Raw genomic sequence first — 21,754 nt, 5'->3', positions numbered from 1 at the left:
TACAGGGTATTTTTAAGGGATGATTTTGCTGGTGATAACTAGAGAATTGTCCATCTTTGTGCAGCAGGTGATTTTTCTAAAAGACCAGTGAGTTAATCCCTTATCTATGAATCGTGAGGGACGGTTATCAGTGAGCAAACATTTAATGCTATTTCTGACTTGCCAGCATCCGGGGTGTGATGAGAGGACATTTATACAGATGAGTGCTGTCAATCAACCTGATGAAATATATCAACCATAGGGATCTATTCCTTCAGTATTGAAGGTAGGAGTCACATCCAAGGGTGTGGGAGGAGTAAAGAATGTGATTTAGAGCATGGAGTTTAGGGGGGGTGGGGCTATCAACAGCACTCTGTTATTGGCATTGCAACATGAATGGGTTAAATCATCTCAAGGGGCGGTGGGGGGGGTGGGGGGGCGGCGCTCAATATCTTCAGAAGCCCTGAAACAAGATTGTGCTTGGGCTCTGTGACACTGTATACAGGTGGTAGATTTGATAGTTGTTCGTTCCATGCATTATAGTTCTGCTGATGCTAAATCCTACCACTAATATGGTTGAGACCAGATTGAATGTCATCGCTTACCTACGCAAAACCTTCTCCTATGTCTGTAAACTTTCCACTCAGAGTGAATTGGAGAGTTACATTTAATGTTAGTTGCAGTCACAGTCAAAGTGGTTTGGAATACTGTTCTTATTTTGCTGTATTCTTCAGTTACTGAGAATTCACGATCCTAGTCACAACATTGAATGATCCAATGTAGAAATCTTATTCATTGCATCTCAACAACACTTTACATTTATACAGCACCTTTAATGGAGAAAATGTCCCACAGTTTTTTCACAAAGGTTTAAGGCTAAAATGGATGCTGAGCCAAAGAAAGAGATTAAGAAGGTGAGCTGGATCAAATAGATGGTTTTTAAGAAGGGTCTTAAAAGAAGGAAAAGGTGTTGGAGAGACAAATTTGTATAGGAAAACAATTCCAGTGCATGGGGTTAAGACAGCTGAAGGCATGCTGTGTTGCAGTGGCAAATAGGCTGAAATAGTGACACAGATGAACAATATGACAGAGGCAGAAGTAGGCAGTCTTTCCGATGAAGAGGATATGGGGTCAGACACTCAACTTGAGTTCAACAGAACATCAAGGATGTAGACAGTCTGGTTCAGCATGAGACAGTGGCCAAGGAGAGGGATGTTGTTGGTAACAAGGGTGTGCTTTCACTGTTTTGGAAGTGATTTACAATACTTTGGAATCTACATCATTTGATCTACAGCTCCCAGCTGTCATCCTTCAGTTGAGCATGGGATCTGCTTACCTTGAAACTCAGATGGGAAACAGGATGAGAAGCAGTAGCAACACCACCAGAAGCAGGAACAGCCTTCTCCTCAACCATTTGCCATTCCACAGGAGAGGGGGGATGAGCACAGAGCCCAAATTCATGGGAGACGATACCCACAACACAGGGTTTACAGGCAGAGGAAAAGCCTCCTGTACATGACCAAGCATCAGTGCCTCAGGAGGCTCAGAGTTTCAAATCAGGTGATCACCAACATTTGCAGCCTCCTGGAGGAAGACCTCCTGCCAAGTGGATCAGATGGGCATGCATTACCAGTGGTTGTAAAAGTTTGGCTCCTTCTAGGAATCAGCAGGTGATATTTGCAGAATCTTGCACACAAGGGGCTGGATTTTAAAGCCCCTCCACCGTCGGGAACATTGGCCGGGGGGCGGGGGGGGGGCAATGGAGATGGGTATGACAGAGGCCCACCACTGGCCCTAACGGGGGCAGGCCTGTGCCAATCTCGGTGACAGCAGCGAGGCCTCGTGGCAGCCACCCTGCTGCTCAGCAACGGGACCCCCATTTCAATATGTAAACTAATTTACATACCTGATTTAATGAGAGTTGCGTTGCCTCCTTAATTGCCGCACCGATCTTCATTCGGGCGGCCGACAATGTCGCACCTTCGAATCCCCGCTTGGGGAAACATGGTGCGACATCTGTGCAGAGTGGGGAGGAGGATTTTTTCTCTGTGCGGGAGTTGGGGGAGAGGGGTAACATCGCTGCAGAGTGGTCGGGGGCGATAGGAAGGGGTGAAGGGCAAAGGTGCCAAACTTTGTGAGGGGGGTGGTGAGGAATGTTTTGAGATGCCATTGGGGCGGGGGGGAATGAGTTTAAAGGTAATTTATTTCTGCTTTTAGGTAATTCAACTGCCTGACCCTTTAATTTTTAAATCTCCATTAAGGGCTGTAGAGCCCTTTAAAAATGGCACCAGTGCCTGCGCATTGGCACCGGACGCCGTTCCCTGTGATGGCTCACCCACCCCCTCCACGTCATCGCGTGGGGGGCGAGCACCACGGCCGTGCAAATGAGCCGTGTTTGAAATCGCGGCAGCTCCGTGACATGGTGCCTGTGCAGGCGGGGTACTTTTTTTTACGTCCAGCCGACTCTTAAAATGCAGCCCAAGATCTCACAGAGATGCTCGAGATGGAATGCTCCAATAGTGCGCAGTGCAGCTGGTCAGGCTGACAGAAACACACGCATTTTCTGCTGAAGCTCCAAAATTGTGGTTTTCGTCAATGGCCCCTGAGGCCATCTGTGTGCAGCTGAACTCAGTTTGGTTGGTACTATGCCCTCCGGGGGACCCTGCACTGTTGCCCCTGCCTCCACCACCTGCTCCTGCTCACTTGTGATGTGTGAGACACCATCTGGCAACACAACTACCTGTCTTAGCAGTCCATATTTGAGCTGGTGGATGGTGTGCATGAGTCCTGTGATGGTGCATCCCATAGTGAGTCTATGGAGTCTTCATCCTCCTCCTGCAGGATACTTGAAGGGCCAATTGGAGAAGAAAGCCATAAACATTTTCCTCATACCTTAAAATTAATAGAATTATTCAGTTAAACTACCTAGAATTTATTTTGTAAGCTGCTATTTTACTATGTATTGTAATGAAGTAGCTAATAAATGTAAACGCGAAGTGAATTTAATTTGTCATGCTTAGAGGGTGCTAATTCATTATTGTGCACATTATCATTGGCTGCTAACATCAAGTCAACATGAGTGAGTGTTGTATGCCATGTGGCTTTATGGTATTTAATTCTATCGCCAAGTAGCAGGAGCACCCCCCACCCCCACCCCACCCCACCCCCAATCTCTCCACCTCTGATGGCCAGGCATGCCGAGACTCAGCTTATCTCCAGCGCCTCTTCATCTGCAGTTGTTGGAATGGAGATCACTGGGGGAATGGGGGTGGGGGCTACCTCCGGTTCTCTGCCTCTCCCAATGATCTGTGCTCTCTTCTCCTGCAAGGACAGAAAGAAGAGACCTATGAGTGTAAGAACTGGAATGTGTTGAGAGGATGGAAGGACAACATTTCTGGAGGGTCACTGTGAGAATATTGCATAAAATGAGGATATTAGTGGTGGACGGTCAGATGGAGATGTGAGGAGAAAGAGGCGGGTGTACCTGTGTTGGTATGAGAAGCGAGAGGCAGGAGAAGGCTTGGGAAGGCACAGTGAGGGTGATTGCAGGATATACGCACATCAGGATATACTTGAATATACCATGCCATTCACCTTTCCTGCCCTGATGAGGTCATTGAACTTCCTCTGGCACTGTATCCAGGAACAATGCATCACTCCTGCTGCAAGCTTTCTCAATGACTTCCAACTATGCCTTGTTATTTTTTGAGGCAGGCTTCTTCCTCCTGTTCACAGTGAACAGAATTGCCCTGTGGGCCCTTAAGAGCATGCAGCATCACCTCTATCGTTGAAGTATGGTGTTACCTCAATACGCTGCGTCTCCATTGCTGCAGGTTCCGGCTCTGTCTAAAGACCTCTACAATGTTTCAAGTCTGATCCTTGTAGAGTTCGTTTAAATAATTTAGCTAAAATAAAGTGATGCAGATCATCATCATGCCCACTCTCTTTAATTGGTTGGGAAAACCAAACTAAAAGTTGTGCCACACATTAGCAAGGCCATAATAAAAGCAAACCAAGCACTAGGCTTTATTTCTAGAGGGACAGAGTTGAAAAGAAGGGAGGTTATGCTAAATGTATATTGTACCTTGGTTAGGTCACACTTAAAGCGTGCAGTTCTGGTTGTCATATTATAAAAAGGATATAGAGGCGCTAGAGAGGGTGCAGAGAAGATTTACAAGGGTGATACCAGAAATGCATGGGTATACATATCAAGAAAGGATGAACAGGATAGGTCTCTTTTCTCTTGAAAAAAAGACGGCTGAGTGGAGACCTAATAGAGGTCTTTAAAATATGAAAGGTTTTGACCGAGTGGATACAGAAAGAACGTTTGCACTACTAGAGGCCATCAATATAAGATAGTCACCAAAAAATCCAATAGGAAATTCAGAAGAAACTTCTTTAGCCAAAGAGTGGCGCGAATGTGGAACTCGCTACCACAAGGAGTGGTTGAAGCTAATAGTATAGATGCATTTAAGGGGAAGCTAATATCTCCTTTTGCGGCTCAGTGTCAAACTTTGTTTTATAATGCTCCTGTGAAGTGCCTTGGGATGTTTTATTATGTTAAGGGCATTATACAAAATTATGAGGGGCATTGATAGGATAGATAGGAAGGAACTTTTTCCCTTCGCGGAGGGGTCAATAACCAGGGGGTATAGATTTAAGGGAAGGGGCAGGAGGTTTAGAGGGGAGTTGAGGAAAAATTTTTTCATCCAAGAGGGTGGTTGAAATCTGGACCACACTGCCTGAAGGGGTGGTCGAGGCAGGAACCCTCACAACATTTAAGAAGTATTTAGATGAGCACATGAAACACCATAGCATACAAGGCCATGGGCCAAGTGCGGGAAAATGGGATTAGATTGGACGGGTGCTTGATGGTCGGCGCAGGCGCGTTGGGCTGACGGGCCCATTTCTGTGCTGTAAAGCTTGATGACTATGACTATATAAATATAAGATTTTTGTTGAAGTTAGACAAGCATATGAGGGAGGAGGGAATAGAGGGTTACGATGATAGATTTAGATGAGGAAAGAAGGGAGGAGGTTTGAGTGGAGCATAAACACAGGCATGGACTGGTTGGACTGGATGGCCTGTTTCTGTGTCATTTATCCTATGTAATCCTATGTGAAATCTGTATGTCTAATGCTGTGGCTGGGTTAAAAGGCCACTGACAAACACGCTGCTGAAACTTCTGGGTTCCCAATGCGCTACCAGGCTCCCCCTCTTTGAGTCAATAGGAAAGTTAAAATTCTGTCCAATGGGTGGGATTAGCTGAAAGATTTCGCACTTCTTTTCTTTCAGACACAAAACAATTATTTTTTGTCGTTGACAACTAGCAAGTATCAAACAACTTTAACCATTGATGACCTTGAGTTTGAACTTGTTACTATAGCTATTACTTGTCTTTAAGAGTAGATTCATGGACTGTTATTGCCATTTACTAAAGGCCAAAGCTGCCTCAGGGTAACCCTGATAGCTGATACAGCAGAAAGTTTATGACCTAGGAGGGAAAATACAGCCTGCTGCTACAATGTTCACTTTTCTGTAAGTCTCATACTTCATTTGTGAATACTAAATAAGGTATTGCTCATTTAAAGTTAACATGATTAACTATATGTATATTTTAATCATACTTGTGGGATATTTACAAAGGCAATATAAATAGTAATCAAATATTTTATTTTTAACTGAAAAATATATTGCAGTATTCAAAAAAGGTCATGATATCAGATAAAACGTTTAACCCAATATCTGCATCAATTTGAAAAAAACTGACCAGACTGTCACACTAAAAATAAAAGGATAAGAAATGGAACCAACTCTTTAAACTTATGGTTTTCCTCTTGCGTTTTATACCATGTCGGAGTACTCTGGAAATTGGATGCCAAGTCTCTGACAATGGAACTTTGTAACCAGCAACTAAACACAAGAACAATATTGAGTTCACTTGTCCGCAATCCTCATCCCCTTTCCGAAAGATAACATTCTGCCACTAGATATCTAGGAATTTTGACTCAGACTACCACGAATGAGAAACATGTATAAGGGTAGGGCATTTTCCCCCTCAAAATGTTAACCTTCATCACTCCGGATCTGGTTTGTAACAGCCATTATAGTGGTACAGTTAGATATAAACATGATGTGACCATGGTGCCTCTTTGCAGTTTTTGACATAGTAAACCACACCACCGAATGACTCTCCTTACAGTCCAGCTTGGTGAGACTGCACTTGTTTGGTTCTACGCTTAGCTACCCAATTGCAGCTAGAGCATCTCTACCAATGGCTTCTCTTTCTATCCCGCACTGTTACCTTAGGAGTCCCACAAGGGTGCATCCTTGGCCGTATCCTCTTCATTTACATGCTGCCCTTGATGACATTATCTCCAAACTTGGGATCAACTTCCACATGTACGTTAACAACACCCAACCCCACCTCTTGAACCCTCCACAGCCTGTGCGCTGTCAGACTGTCCGACATCCATTCTTGGATGAGCTTCAATTTCCTCCAGCTATAAGTTGGCAAGAGCAAAACCATCATTTTCGGCTCCTGCCACAAACTGCATACCCTCACCATCTATTCCATCCTTCTCCCCATCTACTGTCTCAGGCTGAACCAGATGCTCACAACCTCAGTATTCTATTGGGCGCCAAGCTGCACTTCCAATCGCTTTCTACCATGTAGACTGCCAATTTCAACCTCCATAACATAGCTCATCTGTTAAAACCTCAGCAATTCTTTTGTTACCTCCAGATTCAATTACTCCAATATTGTTCTGGTCACCCATCCTTTATCCCCTTAAATTTAGACAGCTCTGTGCTTTACCCCATCTTTGTAACAGCACTGCAACCTTTCTTCAATGACTCCAGCTTCCTGTCTTTTCACCTCCCATTGCTCCACCATTGGTGACTGTGCCTTTAGCTATCCAAAACCCAAGGTGTGGAATTGCCTCCTGAAATACCTCCACATCCCTCTCTTTTTCTAAGACTCTCCTTGGAACCCACCTCTTTGACTAAGCTTTTGGTCACAATATCTCAATCTATGGCTCAGCATCTTTTTTTTTCTTTATTCTACCCGAAAGCCCCCACGCAAACTGCGCACAAGTCGGTCACATTAAGTTTACCGTGCATGCGCGACTGCATAAAAAAAAATTAAAGGGCCCGCGCCCTTAAACGAGTTGACCATGCACTAAAAAATAAATTAGGGTATACATTAGAAAGCATATCGGAACCAAAACAAACTGTACCAAAGTTTGTTATCTGGCAAATTAACCCAAAAAGATCCATGGTTTGGATAAGGCATTAAACTGAAGCCCCAAATACATTCGTAGGTGGACGTAAAAGATCCCACTGCACTACATCGAAGAAGAGCAGGGGAGTTATCCCTGGTGTCCTGGCCAATATTTATCCCTCAATCAACATTACAAAAACAGACTATCTGGTCATTATTACATTGCTGCTTGTGAGAGTTTGCTGTGCAAAAATTGGCTGCTACATTTCCTACATTCCAACAATGACTACACTTCAGAAGTACTTCATTGGTTGGAAAGAGCTTTGGGATATCGTGTGGTCATGAAAGGGGCTATATATTCTTCAGCCAGAAGTGCTGAATTGATGATCCATCTCGGCCTCCTCCTGAGGTCCCCAGCATCACAGATGCCAGTCTTCAGCCAATTCGATTCACTCTGTGTGATTTCAAGAAATGACTGAAGGCACTGGATACTGCAAAGGCTCTGGGCCCTGACAACATTCCGGCAATAGTATTGAAGACCTGTGCTCCAGAACTTTCCACGTCCCTAGCCAAGCTGTTCCAGTACAGCTACAACACTGTCATCTACCCGGCAATGTGGAAAAGTGCCCAGGTATGTCCTGTACACAAAAAGCAAGACAAGTCGAACCCGGCCAATTATCACCCCATCAGTCTACTCTCGATCATCAGTAAAGTAATAGACGGTATCGTCATCAGTGCCAGCACTTGCTTAGCAATAACGTGCTCACTAACGCTCAGTTTAGGTTTCGCCAGGGCCACTCAGCACCAGACCTCATTACAGCCTTGGTTCAAACATGGACAAAAGAGCTGAACTCAAGAGGTGAGGTGAGAGTGACTGGCCTTGACATTAAGGCAGCATTTGACCAAGCATGACATCAAGCAGCCCTAGCAAAACTGGTGTCAATGGGAATTGAGGCAAAACTCTCCGCTGGTTGGAGTCATATCTGGCGCAAAAGAAGATGGTTGTGGTTGTTGGAGGTCAATCATCTGAGCTTCAGGACATCACTGCAGGAGTTCCTCAGGATAGTGTCCTAGGCCCAACCATCTTCAGCTGCTTTATCAATGACCTTCCTTCAATCATAAGGTCAGAAGTGGGGATGTTCGCTGATGATTCGCACAATGTTCAGTACCATTCGTGACTCCTCAGATACTGAAGCAGTCCGTTTAGAAATGCCTGGACAACATTCAGGCTTGGGCTGATAAGTGGCAAGTAACATTCACGCCACACAAGTGCCAGGCAATGACCATCTCCAACAAGAGAGAATCTAACCATCTCCCCTTGACATTCAACAGCATTACCATCGCTGAATCCCCCACTATCAACATCCTGGGTGCTATCATTGACCAGACATTGAACTGGAGGAGCCATATAAATACTGTGGCTACAAGGGCACATCAGAGGCTAGGAAGCCTGCGGTGAGTAACTCACCTCCTGACTCCCCAAAGCCTGTCCACCAACTACAAGGCACGTCAGGAGTGTGATGGAATACTCTCCACTTGCCTGGATAGGTGCAGCTCCAGCAACACTCAACAAGTTCGACACCATCCAGAACAAAACAGCCTGCTTGATTGGCACCCCATCCACAAACAGTCACTCCCTCCACCACTGACGCACAGTGGTAGCAGTGTGTACCATCTACCGGATGTACTGCAGCAACGCATCAAGGCTCTTTAGACAGCACCTTCCAAACCCGCAATCTCTATCACCTAGAAAGACAAGGGCAGCAGATGCATGGGAACACCACCACCTGCAAGTTCCCCTCCAAGCCACACACCATCCTGACTTGGAACTATATCGCCGTTCCTTCACTGTCGTTCGGTCAAAATCCTGGAACTCCCTTCCTAACAGCACTGTAGATGTACCTACCCCGCATGGACTGCAGCGGTTCAAGAAGGCAGCTCACCATCACCTTCTCAAGGGCAATTAGGGTTGGGCAATAAATGCTGGCCTAGCCAACGATGCCCACATCCCAGGAATGAATAAAAAATATCTCAATGAAAGTCATTCTTTTTTCCAATTTGTGTCTCTGAGTTTAGCATACATCCCAGGAATGCAGAAATAATTGGACTTGAGATGCCTGTGTAACGTTGCTCTGGCAACAGCACCTGACTAGCTCCCAATAGTGGAAATTCCAGATTTTCCTCCTGCAGTATAGCCCCTTGTTCTTCACAAACTTGTTTAAGAAGCTTCTTCACAGCACCTAAGGAGCCCAAAAGAGATTAGCTAAGTACATTGAAGAATGAAAATGAGCCAGTTTGCTATAGCAAGACAACAAATGGCACCCATTGTTAGTTAGACTTGCACTTGTCTTTTTCATCACAATGATATTTTGTGCTGCAAGTTGCTGAAATCAGAGCTGATAAAGCTGCAGTGAGGGAAACCGGGCATCTGAGACCTGAGTGAACAGGACAAGCAACTATGGACTGAATCTTGGTGGCGGGTGGAAAAAACAGCTGCCCATCCGCACCAGCCTTATGTCGCGGAGCTAACGCAATCTTCCATGCAGCGGCTCATTTGAATGGCCAGGGCGGACTGCCTCCAGCAATGGCACAGCTGCCTGTGTGCAGGTGCTGATGCCATTTTTAAAGGGCAGATTTAAATATTTAAAGACAAAGCGATTTAAAAAAAATTAAATACATTTATTTTGCCCCTCTCCCACCCCCAATAACCATAAAATTAATTTTCCCTTTCCCCCCAAAACACTTACCTGTACAATCTGACCTTCCCCCCCAAAAATGCAGAAACGTTAACCTTCAACCCTGCCCATCTTTCCATGTGTCCCGGGATCTTATCTAAAACAGGCAAAAGCCCCTTCACTATAATAATCGGGGCCTAATGCCTGTTTTGAGGAATTTGTCAGATAGTTTCGGCATGCTTTGCTTAGGTTTTATGGATCTGACACGCTGCAGCCACAATGCACCGATAATGGAGGGAGTGGATGATTAAGATTCATGGAAGGTGAATATTTGCTGCAGAATACCTAGCCTCTGACCTGCTCTAGCAATCATGGCATGTGTGTGGCTGGTCCAGTTGGCTATCTCTTTGGGAGTCCGGACTGCTTGCTTTACCTGAACCTTACCAGTGTGGCTCACAAAAGCCCTTTCAAATTCAACCAGAAATTTCCCAGATATCGGCAGAAACCCAGAACAACCAGGTCTTTGCTGTTTTCCTGGGGGATTCGAATGGTCTCCCACCAAAGTTACAGCAGGACAATCATGGAACACACAAGGAATTCTGGGGTCAATAGATAATAAAATGGGTTTTGTTTTTGATTAAATAATGTCAGTTAAAATTTCACCAAAATAGAGTGTACATACCATAGGTCACATTTAGCATGAATACTGTGTCTCCCAGCTTCAGATCCTGACTTCTTACAACGCAGTTCATTGCCATGGTAACATTTGGCATCAGCACTAAATCAGTGGGAGAGCAACCTGAAATACAGCAAAAATAACTTCTAACAAATGTAGATAGTTATAGCAAATTGTGTCAAAAATTTCAAAATGGTATGAGAAAGAAACAGAGGGTGGTATTTTATGCTTTCCGTTGTGGTGAGCTTGGGGAGGGCATTTAATTGGGTGACATGGTGGCGGGTGGGGATCCCGCCACCTTCCTGCCTATACCCCGATTAAGACTGTGGCATGAAGGCCTATGGACAGTCTTCCCTCTCCACAGCCAATTGAGGCCCTAAAGGGGCAATTAATGCCCAATTAAGGGCCCCTTCCCGCTGCCGCTGGTATTAACCCAGTGGCGGGCAGGCTTATCGCTAGAGGGACAGCACAACATGCAAACCTGTGGGGGTTGCTTGTGGTCTCCCGGGGTGGGGGGACGCAGAATCCCTCATTCAAAGGCACTCAGTGCCTGATCGAGAGACCTGGCATCGGGAAGTGGGGGGGGGGCTCCAGTGAGAGGCACCGCTGCCCTTGCTGCCGACCCCCCTACACCGCGGCCCCCCCTTCCCTCCCCGTGACCCCATTCCCACGAACCCCCTCTGACCATAACTTACCTCTGGCCTGGGTCACTCTGTGATCCTGGGCCTCTGGTGGGTGCCAGTCCTGCAGCAGCCAGCACCTTCCCAGCGGCGCTGCTGAGCAAAAGAGCCGCTGGCCTCTGATTGGCCGAAAACTCTTGGCGGGCAGGACATATGGCACCCAGGGTTCTGATTCCGGGAAAGGCTCGCCTGTTAATTGCCCGATTGGTTCGTCATACGACAGGTCTTCCCCAAAGGAGGCAACTGTCGAGACCCCTGTCACCTCCATAAAAGTTCCCCCAGAGACAATATGTAATATACGAGAATGATAAAAAGAAAATTGTAATATTTCATACCCACAAACTCAGATAATCGCTTGGTAACAAATACCAGATGAGGAAGCAGTTCTCTGTCATAAAACCGCAGTGGCTGACGTTCAATATATACTTGCCATTCCTGTAATAGAATTTGAAATAATTAAATGACTTTTGTTTTTCTGAATGCAGTCATCATTTAAAACAAAGATATATTAAAAACGAAAAATACTGGTCATACTCAGTAGGGCAGACATCATCTGTGGAGAGAGGGAAAGAGTTAATGTTTTAGGTCGATGACCTTTCACCAAAACTGGGAAAGATTAGGCATGTAATAGGTTTGAAGCAAGCACAGAGGCAGGGAAAGAGGGAGGGGGAAAAATCCTTGTTATCTAGTGAATTGGAAGGCAAGTGTACCAATATACACAGTATGCTCATTGCTTTCAGAGACAGTACATAATGTCGCCCTGCACAAGTGACATGATGATACAGAACTGCTGGTTACATGACTGTGAACCAGCTATTCCTGTGTTACTTCACACATAACATTGGTGGAAGGCATCTTCACTTGATGGTCTCTAATATATTGAATAGTCTCAGAATCATTCCTTCGTTTCCTACATTACAACAGTGACGGCACTTCAAAACATGTTCTTAATTGGCTGTAAAGTGCTTTGGAACGTCCTGAGATATTGAAAGGTGGTATTGAAAAGCAAGTTCTTTCTGCTTCTCTTTCCACAGATGCTGCCAGACCTGCTGAGTGAATCCAGCATTTCTTGTTTTTGTTTCAGATTTCCAGCATCCGCAGTATTTTGCTTTTATCTTTCTTTCATGGTTGTCTTAGAAACATTTTCCAAGCTAGCTGAAACCCAGCACGACTGCACCTTGGAACTTGTACTCCAAAGCCTCCACAACAGCAGTGGTGATACTCATGATTAATGGTTCTACTATGCCTATGGTCTACATCTACAATGCACAGGTATTGCCATATTATCAATGGCAGCCTGCAATCAATACAATTATTGTGTAGCCGAACAATATCAACTTCCAAAGCTGTATGTGTGGAAGCAAGTAAATGGTCAGCATGAGCACAGTGCTGTTACATTCTCTTTTGAAAAACATGTGCTGTAAGATCCCCATACAATTCCAGGTGCTGGACCCCTGTCTTAGAGCAGGTCAGTCACTAGTCACTATGACTGCAATACCTTCATCAATAGCGCTTTTTGCCTCACTCTGTGCTTCCTTCTCAACTTCACTGATTTTTTTCCCATAGAATCTGTCTGCTTCAAGTGATATTGGTGGCACTTGGTGCTCAGGTGAGTAGTGCTCTTTAATGCACCCTGGAGACCATTAAGTTCTGTTTACCTTTGGAGCAAGAAATTGAGACATTGTGGGTCTGATTTTAACTACAATTGCCCAGCATAAATGGGGTGGTAACAGTCTCAAAATGGTGTTGGGTTACCCACCACCCTGCTTACACTGGCACTCTTTAGATGGATGACCAGAACGCCTAGTTTATCAGATAGGACTTTACTTTTAATATCAATGTCCAATTGGAATTTTGAGGTACGAATGGATAGCGGCTGCAACTGGCCCACTCTGCCAGTGTTGAAAGGACTGCTAGGGGCATCTGAAAAAATGATCCAAAAAACATTTTCATTTGTAGGATAGGAGAAGCAGTAATACTCCTCCTGGTCCCACAAATTACTCTGCACCATCTCCCCACCCCAACCCCAGACTGTCTCACACTCCTCCAGGCATGGACTGTTAGCCAGATCAATGTAGGAGCTGGCAATTTCCTGCCCTTCCTAACTGGTAGCTTCCATCAGAGCACCAGTTTGGTGTGTTTAGCTTGTCTTATCCAAGCAAACGTGTCCCAGGTCTCAAAATACCTCAGGAGGAAAACCAGCAGAACAGAACTAAACTGAAAGCATTACACATGCTCTTCTGTTCTGGCTCCACAGCCTTTTTTAGTTTGCCATTTTCTTGGCCAGTTGAGGTGTCTATCTAGTTCAAGTGGCTGTCTCATAAATATATGCAAATCAGTGTCCCATCACTTAGAAAAGCCTACAAAGCCATTTTGGTGACCTTGGGTGTCAGTGGTAGTACTCTCGCCTGAGTCAGAACAGCACAACCTGGTTCAAGTACCACTCCAGAGACCAAGAGCACAAAATCTAGGTTGACACTCCAGTGCTGTACTGGGGATTTGTTGCACTGCTGGAGGTACCATCTTTTGAATGAGATTTTAAACTGAGGCCCTCTCTGCTCTCTCAGGTAGACGTAAAAGCTCTCTTGGCACTATTTCAAAGAAGAACAGTGGAGTTCTGCCCTGGTGTCCTAGCCAATATTTATCCTGCAATCAAAATCACGAAAACAGATATCTGGTCACTATCACATTATTTTTGTTGGACCTTGATGTGCACAAAATTAGCTGCCGGGTTTTCTACATTACAGGAGTGATCATACTTCAAAAAAAGTACTTAATTGACTGGAAAGCACTGCAAAAATTCCTTCGGTCATGAAAGGTGCTATATAAAAGCAAGTAGTTCTTTCTATTGAAGTTTGGAACAATTATTTACGTTTGGGTGGCTTGTTAGGCCACTTCAGAGAGCATTAAGAATCAACTTGGTAGTTTGACAGCACAGAGGCAGTGAAGTGATCAATAGAGATGGTGGAGTTAAGAGCTGTGTGTACTTGGTGCACTTGTGAAAGCTGACCACATGTTTGTGGATGATGTCGCCAAGAGTTTTGGGAATGGAAGATGGGAGGGATTTGAGCAAGGTGTTGCAGAAAACAACCTGTTCAAGGACCTTAGAGAGAAAATGTATTTTGTAGAAGGAGCTGTAGTTTTGAAGTGGAAGACCAACAGATTAAAAGTCATATGCTATACAATTAATTGAATTAAGATGGCAATTGGTAGTGTCGTACTGGTTGCTGATCATGTTTGGGGTCTTCATTAAAGAAATGACACAGTTCTGTCACAGTTTAGTGCAGTTAAGGCAGTGTTCCTCTGTCATTCCAGATAGCTAGGTCTGAGAACATAGATGAGATGTGATGTGTGCCAGCGGGATCTAACATCACAGGCATCCCTTTCTTTTGTTATGCTCCTCCTTTAGTCAACTGGAATGCTAGTTGAGCACTGAATCCAATACTCATAATGGGCAATGTAGTGTAGGTTTCAACTCATCTATGTAGCAGCTTACCCAGTACAGGCACACAAATTGTAGCAACAGCAGTTTTTAATGCAAGAGTTCGCAACAGGTCACATGTGATGTAGTAGCTGTGAAATATTTGAAATGTTTACCACATAACTAAATATCAGTAGTGATAATTAGCTTAATTGGATTAATACAAGTTTTAAGCACTGTAGCACTTACAGCTGCTTCTTCCAAACAGCAATTAGGTAGGAACTGTGCTCTATTCTCTACTCTCAGTATTACTTCCCTGTAATCCAAAAATAGAGCCGGTTTCTTTGTAATGGTAACTATAGCCTCTTGTCTACGAATGCTGGAATCTCACCTGGGCAACATCCAGAGCATCTTTCAAAGTACCGCCGAAAGCCCCATGATTAATAAATGTTGTCTCCTGCGCCAAACAGACAGTTGATTACAAAAGCATTACTAAAACCCACAATACACATCCTGTTTTTCTTATCATAAATTATAGAATGTTACAGCGCAGGAGGCCATTCGGCCCATCGTGCCATTAAAAGTTATCCAATTAGTGCAGTCCCATTCCCTCGCCTCTTCCCCATGGTCTTTCCCTTTTAAGTATTTATTCAATTTCCTTTTGAAAGTTATTATTGAATGTGCTTCCACCACCTTTTTAGGCAGTACATTCCAAATAAATGACAACTCCCTCCGTAAAAAAAAATTCTTCTCATCTCGCCTCTGGTTCTTTTGTCAATTACCTTATAAATCAGTGTCCTCTGTTCATTGACTCTTCTGCCACTGGAAAGAGCTTCACCAAGTTCAGTGCTGGCACTAGGTTAGTAACTGAGTGCCTATAATGCAGTATCCCTCTGCAGAACCGCAGGCGTTCAGTCTTACACCTCTTTTCCAGGTCACTTTCATCCTGCAGTTCCTATGCTCGCTCATTCTTACATTCTGCCATCCTTACCCGCTAATCCACCACAGCAATGGATGACGGGCACTCAGCTGAAGAAAGATGAGGTTGAGGAGGACGAAGACAACCTGGGGTCTTTCTTGCATCTCGTGGTAAAAGGTGAAATGATAAGGAGGAGGAAAACCAGCTCAGGTCACACTTCCACCTGATTCAATCTGCCCCTCAAACTCTGTCCCGAACCCCCTCTAGGTATAACGGAGAGATTTTCACCTCTGGTTTGATGGTGGGGGGGGGGGGGGGTGGCTGTGGGGGTAAGGGGGTGGAGGGGCACTGTACCTTTCACTGGAAAGTGCAGCAAGCCGTATTACTGATGGTGGAGTAACACCAGCCATGAGGAATTTGCGGCATGGAATGAATGGCTGATTCGTTAAAACCGAAGATGGGCAGCATATAAAAAAGTGCTTTCACAACCTCGCCACTCTCGTGCCCACCTCACCATTCCACTTTCCCGCCTGCCCCCCATAACCCTTGACTCCCTTGTCAATCAAAAATCTCCCGCCCAGGTCATCAGCAGTAGGGCCCAGGACACCAACCACTGATTCTGGCAGACTCCCAAGCAATCCAAGAAGGTTGACAACCCTAGCTGGACCAAAAGCAGACCCGACAGGAGGTCCTTTGATCAGTTGTCCAAGCACATCTGATGACCCAAAATACACAGGGTCAGATAATTAAATTAAAAATACAGAAGCAAACCACTCAAGTAATCATAGAGGGTGCTTCAGCCGCTGACAGCGCACGTTAATGTGGACATAATGTTTGGTCCTATTTTAAGTAAGCTTTTGGAAATTGTAAGATTGGATTTAGCGCAACAAGTGTCTCTTTTAAAGATTATAGTCTTGCCCCTAGCAGCAATCCATCCAATCTTCCTGCTCATTCAATTAAATACTTGGTAAATATACCAGAGACAGGAAATTGAACATTGTTGCATCCATTTGTTGGGTGTCAAATGAATGTTAGAGGAATGAATTTTGGGTCAAGATTTCATGCGCCTGACCTCCCTGGAATTGCGTCGCCTGCCAAATTGGATCATGTGACTTCAGTTCAGGCAGCTGCCTGCAAGCAACGAGGGCTTCATTAAAATAAAATAATCTGTTCTAAAGACTGGGCCCTTGAAGTCAGCGTCTGTGCTCTCTGTAGCAGGGCTAGGATGCGAGCTGATCCTGGGTTGTCCTATACCTCTCCCTTGCTCCTGCCTACATATGTTGGTGAACTTCTCAGCACATACTACTTTAACTGGCCCCCTGAGCTATGCAGAGTGGTAGGTTTCGGGTACAATGACCTGTTTTACCACCTTTGCTCACAGGTGCCAGGAAACTTGTCTTCTACTATCTGAAGGGAAGAGGAGCTCAGTCCTCCTGGTCACCTCATCTACCAACATCTCCAAACCAGCATCTAAAAAGTCAGGGGGTCAGGGCTGAGTGGAGTGGGGTGGGTGGGGGATGGTGGCGGGAGCCTCTCTGCAGCATGTGCACCATTTTCACTCTCTTCTTTTTACCTCCACCGCACCCACCCACCCCCACCCCGATTATGATTTCAGGAAGAAGAATTCATTATCATCCTATCTTGTTTCTGTTGATTTTGCCTGCTCAACTTTAATGCAGATGACTGCAGCCAAGGAGCAACTCTCCTTTAAGTCGTGCACGCTGCCTTTATATGGTGTCTCTGACACTCGAATTCCCTCCACCTATATGAACAAGCTGTTCCTACACACCATAAGTAGCCCTGGCAGTGTTCCAATCTTAACTCAATGAGGCACGAGTGCCAATTTAGCCTGTGCCTCTCCCTCATATGATCAGGCGCGCTTCCATTTCCCTCTGGAAACTGGTGAGAGTAGAATTTTTCCACCCAGGTGTCTAACAATGTTGTGGCAATCAGTCAGTCAAACAATTAAGATCACCAAAATGATTGGCCTGTTCAGGGAAATTGGTTAAAATGTGAGAGAATAAATGGAAAAGATCTGAAAAAATATATATCTTTAGTCTATCGTGGAGAAATCTTACCTCCTCCAGAAGAAAATGCTTTTTCCTCATCTCTTGACCAAATAATGGTGTATTTCCATTTCCATACAAAAACTGAGGAAGGTCAAATGGCATTGAAGGAGGGACATAATTTCCTGCCTGAATAGAATAGAAGTTTTAAACTTCTTTGACCATTTGCAACCATGGATTCAGCTTCCATATTTAATGCATCAGTGCATTTACCAAGTGATTAATAGATTATTTGTCAGAGTTACCCAATAGACTCTTTTCTAGGGAATCCATGGATCAGCATGCCCAAACATTTAAATTGTTCCATATGGCTAGATTTGCCAAGGTCCAGGAAGTGACCTTTGTGCTTCTCTGTAGAGCACCTTTAAAGGGTTCTACTATCAATATCCAGCTCGTGTGTGACCATTGCCACAACGTTGTGCAGATGAATGCACGATTTCCTGACAGCATTTGATGCCTTCATTCTGAGGCAGTCAACAGTGCTTTGTTATTTAAGCGGTTTAAGGGTTGGCTCTTAAGGGATTAGGCATACCTACTGTTGTCTTGGCTCATTACTCTTTTATTTTTTATTTTATTTAGAGATACAGCACTGAAACAGGTCCTTCGGCCCACCGAGTCTGTGCCGACCAACAACCACCCATTTATACTAATCCTACATTAACCCCATATTCTCTACCACATCCCCACCATTCTCCTACCACCTACCTACACTAGGGGCAATTTATAATGGCCAATTTACCTATCAACCTGCAAGTCTTTGGCTGTGGGAGGAAACCGGAGCACCCGGCGGAAACCCACGCAGACACAGGGAGAACTTGCAAACTCCACACAGGCAGTACCCAGAACTGAACCCGGGTCGCTGGAGCTGTGAGGCTGTGGTGCTAACCACTGTGCCGCCCATTTTGCACCCCAGCAGCTCAGAATTAGCACAGTGAAGCTCATGCTTCCGCCAAAGGCATCTTTAGGCCATACAATAGGCAGGTTGAAACAGTGGTTCCAGTGCTTTGACAGGTCAGGGAGCATTCTGCTGCACTAAGCTACCAAAGAGTCCTTGATCTTTGTGTGCTGCGTATTGCACACTCTGGCAACTGACAGATACATGAAGAAGCAGCAACAAAAAGTTGAAATGCAGGACGAACCTGAGCATTCCGAAGAAGATGAGGAGGACCCCAACTGCAGGCCCTTTGCAATCGGCTACAGCCAACTGGCAAACATTTGTAAACTAAATATTTTTTTGAAAGAACCACCACATTCCTCTCACCATATTCTCGAGACAATGATTACCTGCTCCAGTATCACGCATCCATCCATCATGGGAGACGATGGGTGTATGTTACTTCTGGATTGAACATTGTCTGCTGCAGCTGTAGAGGCTGACTCGTGAGTGGCCATCCCTTCCGCAGTTGCACAGATGAATTGCATTGGCCCAAGGTTGACTGATGTTTTTTCCTTCCGCTGGTCATTCCGCCATCTGGTCCCTTCTTTTGTTTTCTGCTTTTTTCACACTCTTCCTGTGCCATTCTCCAGGAACTCTGGTCGGCAGCAAGGACTTCACATGCATCGACTCCGATCCCAGTCACCTTGAGGTCCCGCTTGCAGTCGTCCTTGTATCGTAGACATTGGCAACCTGTTGATCTCATGCTGATAGCAAGCTCGCCATTGAGTATGTCTTTGGGAATGCTGCCATCATCCATTTGGCGCACATGACCCAGCTAATGGAGTTGCCGCTGACTCAAGAGGGCAAACATGCTGAGGATCACTGTACGCTGGTGTACTTATGTATTTGGCACTCTGTCCTGCCAGGAGATGCCTAATATTCATCTCCTCTAATAACCATGGGCTAAAAATGGGTTTGCTCTGTTTTTCAGTCGTGGGAGTCTTGATTCATGACCTACCTGCCCCATTTCTGGTGGAGGTAGGCAGCACATAAATTTGATGCTGCCACCTCATTTACCTGATAGTAGCGTTGGGCCAAGCATCTACCACACTGCTGGCTGCCTCTCTGCTCAGCAAGGAGTTGAGAAGCAATGTGCTAATAGTACAGGGTGCAGCCAGCCTTGTGTTCTTAAAGGCTGTCTGTTCCTCTTATAGGGAAGTTGCACTGAACTACAGGAAGCTGCTGCTGAGTACGATTACTGCAATTCTAAACAAGGAATTTTTTTCCCAAAAATATACTTTATTCATAAAATTTGTAAAAGTATATTTCAAAACATTTCAAATTGGTCATTACAGCAAGTCACAGCATCATAGTCATAGAGTTTTACAGCACAGAAACAGGCCCTTTGGCCCAACATGCCTGCACCGACCATCAAGTACCCGTCCAATCTAATCCCATTTTCCCGCACTTGGCCCATAGCCTTATATGTTATGGTGTTCCATGTGCTCAGCTAAATACTTCTTAAATGTTGTGAGGGTTCCTGCCTTTACCACCCCTTCAGGCAGTGCGTTCCAGATTCCAACCACCCTCTGGGTGAAATTCTTTTTCCTCAAATCCCCTCTAAACCTTCTGCCCCTTACCTTAAATCTATGCCCCCTGGTTATCGACCCCTTCGTTAAGGGAAAAAGTTCCTTCCTATCTATGCCCCTCATAATTTTGTATACCTCAATCATGTCCCATCTCAGCATTCTCTGCTCCAAGGAAAACAACCCCAGCCTATCCAGTCTCTCTTCATAACTGAAATGCTCCAGCCCAGGCAACATCCTGGTGAATCTCCTCTGCACCCTTTCCAGTGCAATCACATCCTTCCTGTAATATGGTGCCCAGAACTGTACACAGTACTCCAGCTGTGGCCTAACTAGCGTTTTATACAGCTCTAACATAACCTCCCTGCTCTTATATTCTATGCCTCGGCTAATAAAGGCAAGTATCCCGTTTACCTTCCTAACCAATTTATCTACCTGTGCTGCTGCCTTCAGTGATCTATGGACAAGTACACCAAGGTCCCTCTGACCCTCTGTACTTCCTAGGGTCCTACCATCCATTGTATATCCCTTGCCTTGTTAGTCCTCCCAAAGTGCATCACCTCACACTTCTCAGGATTAAATTCCATTTGCCACTGCTCCGCCCATCTTATCAGCCCATCTATATCATCCTGTAATCTTAGGCTTTCCTCCTCACTATTTACGACACCACCAAATTTTGTGTCGTCTGCGAACTTACTGATCATACCTACTATATTCACGTCTAAATCATTAATGTACACTACAAACAGTAAGAGTCCCAGCAACGATCCCTGCGGTACCCCACTGGTCACAGGCCTCCATTCACCAAAAACAACCCTCGACCATCACCCTCTGCCTCTTTCCACTAAACGAATTTTGGATCCAATTTGCCAAATTACCCTGGATCCCATGGGCTCTTACCTTCTTAACCAATCTCCCATGCGGGTCCTTAACAAAAGCCTTACTGAAGTCCTTGTATACTACATCAACTACATCTACACACCTAGTCACTTTTTCGAAAAATTTAATCAAATTTGTTAGACACGATCTCCCCCTGACAAAGCCATGCTGACTATCCCTGATTAATTCAGCCTCTCCAAGTGGAGATTAATCATGTCTCTCAGAATTATTTCCAATAATTTCCCTACCACTGACGTTTGACTCACAGGCCTATAATTACCTGGTTTATCCCTGCTAACCTTCTTGAATAATGGTACCACATTTGCTGTCCTCCAGTCCTCTGGTACCTCTCCTGTGGCCAAAGAGGATTTGAAAATTTGTGTCAGTGCCCCTGCTATCTCCTCCCTTGCCTCACATAGCAGCCTGGGATACATCTCATATGGGCCTGGGGATTTATCCACCTTAAAGCCCGCTGAAGTGCAATATGGTTCAAGTTCTTTCCATACAGCATGTGGCACTCTGAAGTGCCTCAATACAACTGCAATTACACATGATATTTACAACATACATTTCATGTGAACATACAGCCCGAGGGGTTTTACTGTTTCCAGCCCCTCGATGTACTATGGTAGGCAGGCCTTAGACTGTGGTCTTTCCCCATTGAGCCTTTGCAGCAGCTTCCCCAAGCTTTAGAGCATCCCTCAGCACATATTCCTGGACCTTGGAATGCAACACTCAGTCGTAAACAACTCTTTGCACTGGAAGACGAACAG

The 21,754-nt window shown here is 45.1% G+C and overlaps 1 protein-coding gene across 11 annotated transcripts in view; it reads right to left on the bottom strand.

Annotated features, from left to right (window-relative positions):
* Window positions 1-21,754, bottom strand: part of LOC137363487 (uncharacterized) — a 296,432-nt gene that overhangs the window by 76,562 nt on the left and 198,116 nt on the right. For 9 of the 11 annotated variants that reach the window (XM_068027298.1, XM_068027300.1, XM_068027301.1 and 6 more), the window contains 5 exons: window positions 17,652-17,768; window positions 15,046-15,111; window positions 11,569-11,668; window positions 10,560-10,676; window positions 9,348-9,442 (listed from right to left, as the gene is read on the bottom strand). In XM_068027298.1, the coding sequence (XP_067883399.1) occupies window positions 9,348-9,442; window positions 10,560-10,676; window positions 11,569-11,668; window positions 15,046-15,111; window positions 17,652-17,768 (495 nt within the window). The remainder of the gene's footprint in view (window positions 1-9,347; window positions 9,443-10,559; window positions 10,677-11,568; window positions 11,669-15,045; window positions 15,112-17,651; window positions 17,769-21,754) is intronic. The other 2 variants (XM_068027305.1, XM_068027307.1) reach the window with 2 other exon arrangements.

This window comes from Heterodontus francisci, chromosome 3, assembly GCF_036365525.1.
Source record: "Heterodontus francisci isolate sHetFra1 chromosome 3, sHetFra1.hap1, whole genome shotgun sequence".
Lineage (NCBI taxonomy): Eukaryota > Metazoa > Chordata > Chondrichthyes > Heterodontiformes > Heterodontidae > Heterodontus > Heterodontus francisci.
The sequence above is the reverse complement of the archived record's forward strand: the minus strand, read 5'-3'. Positions and strand labels throughout refer to the sequence as shown.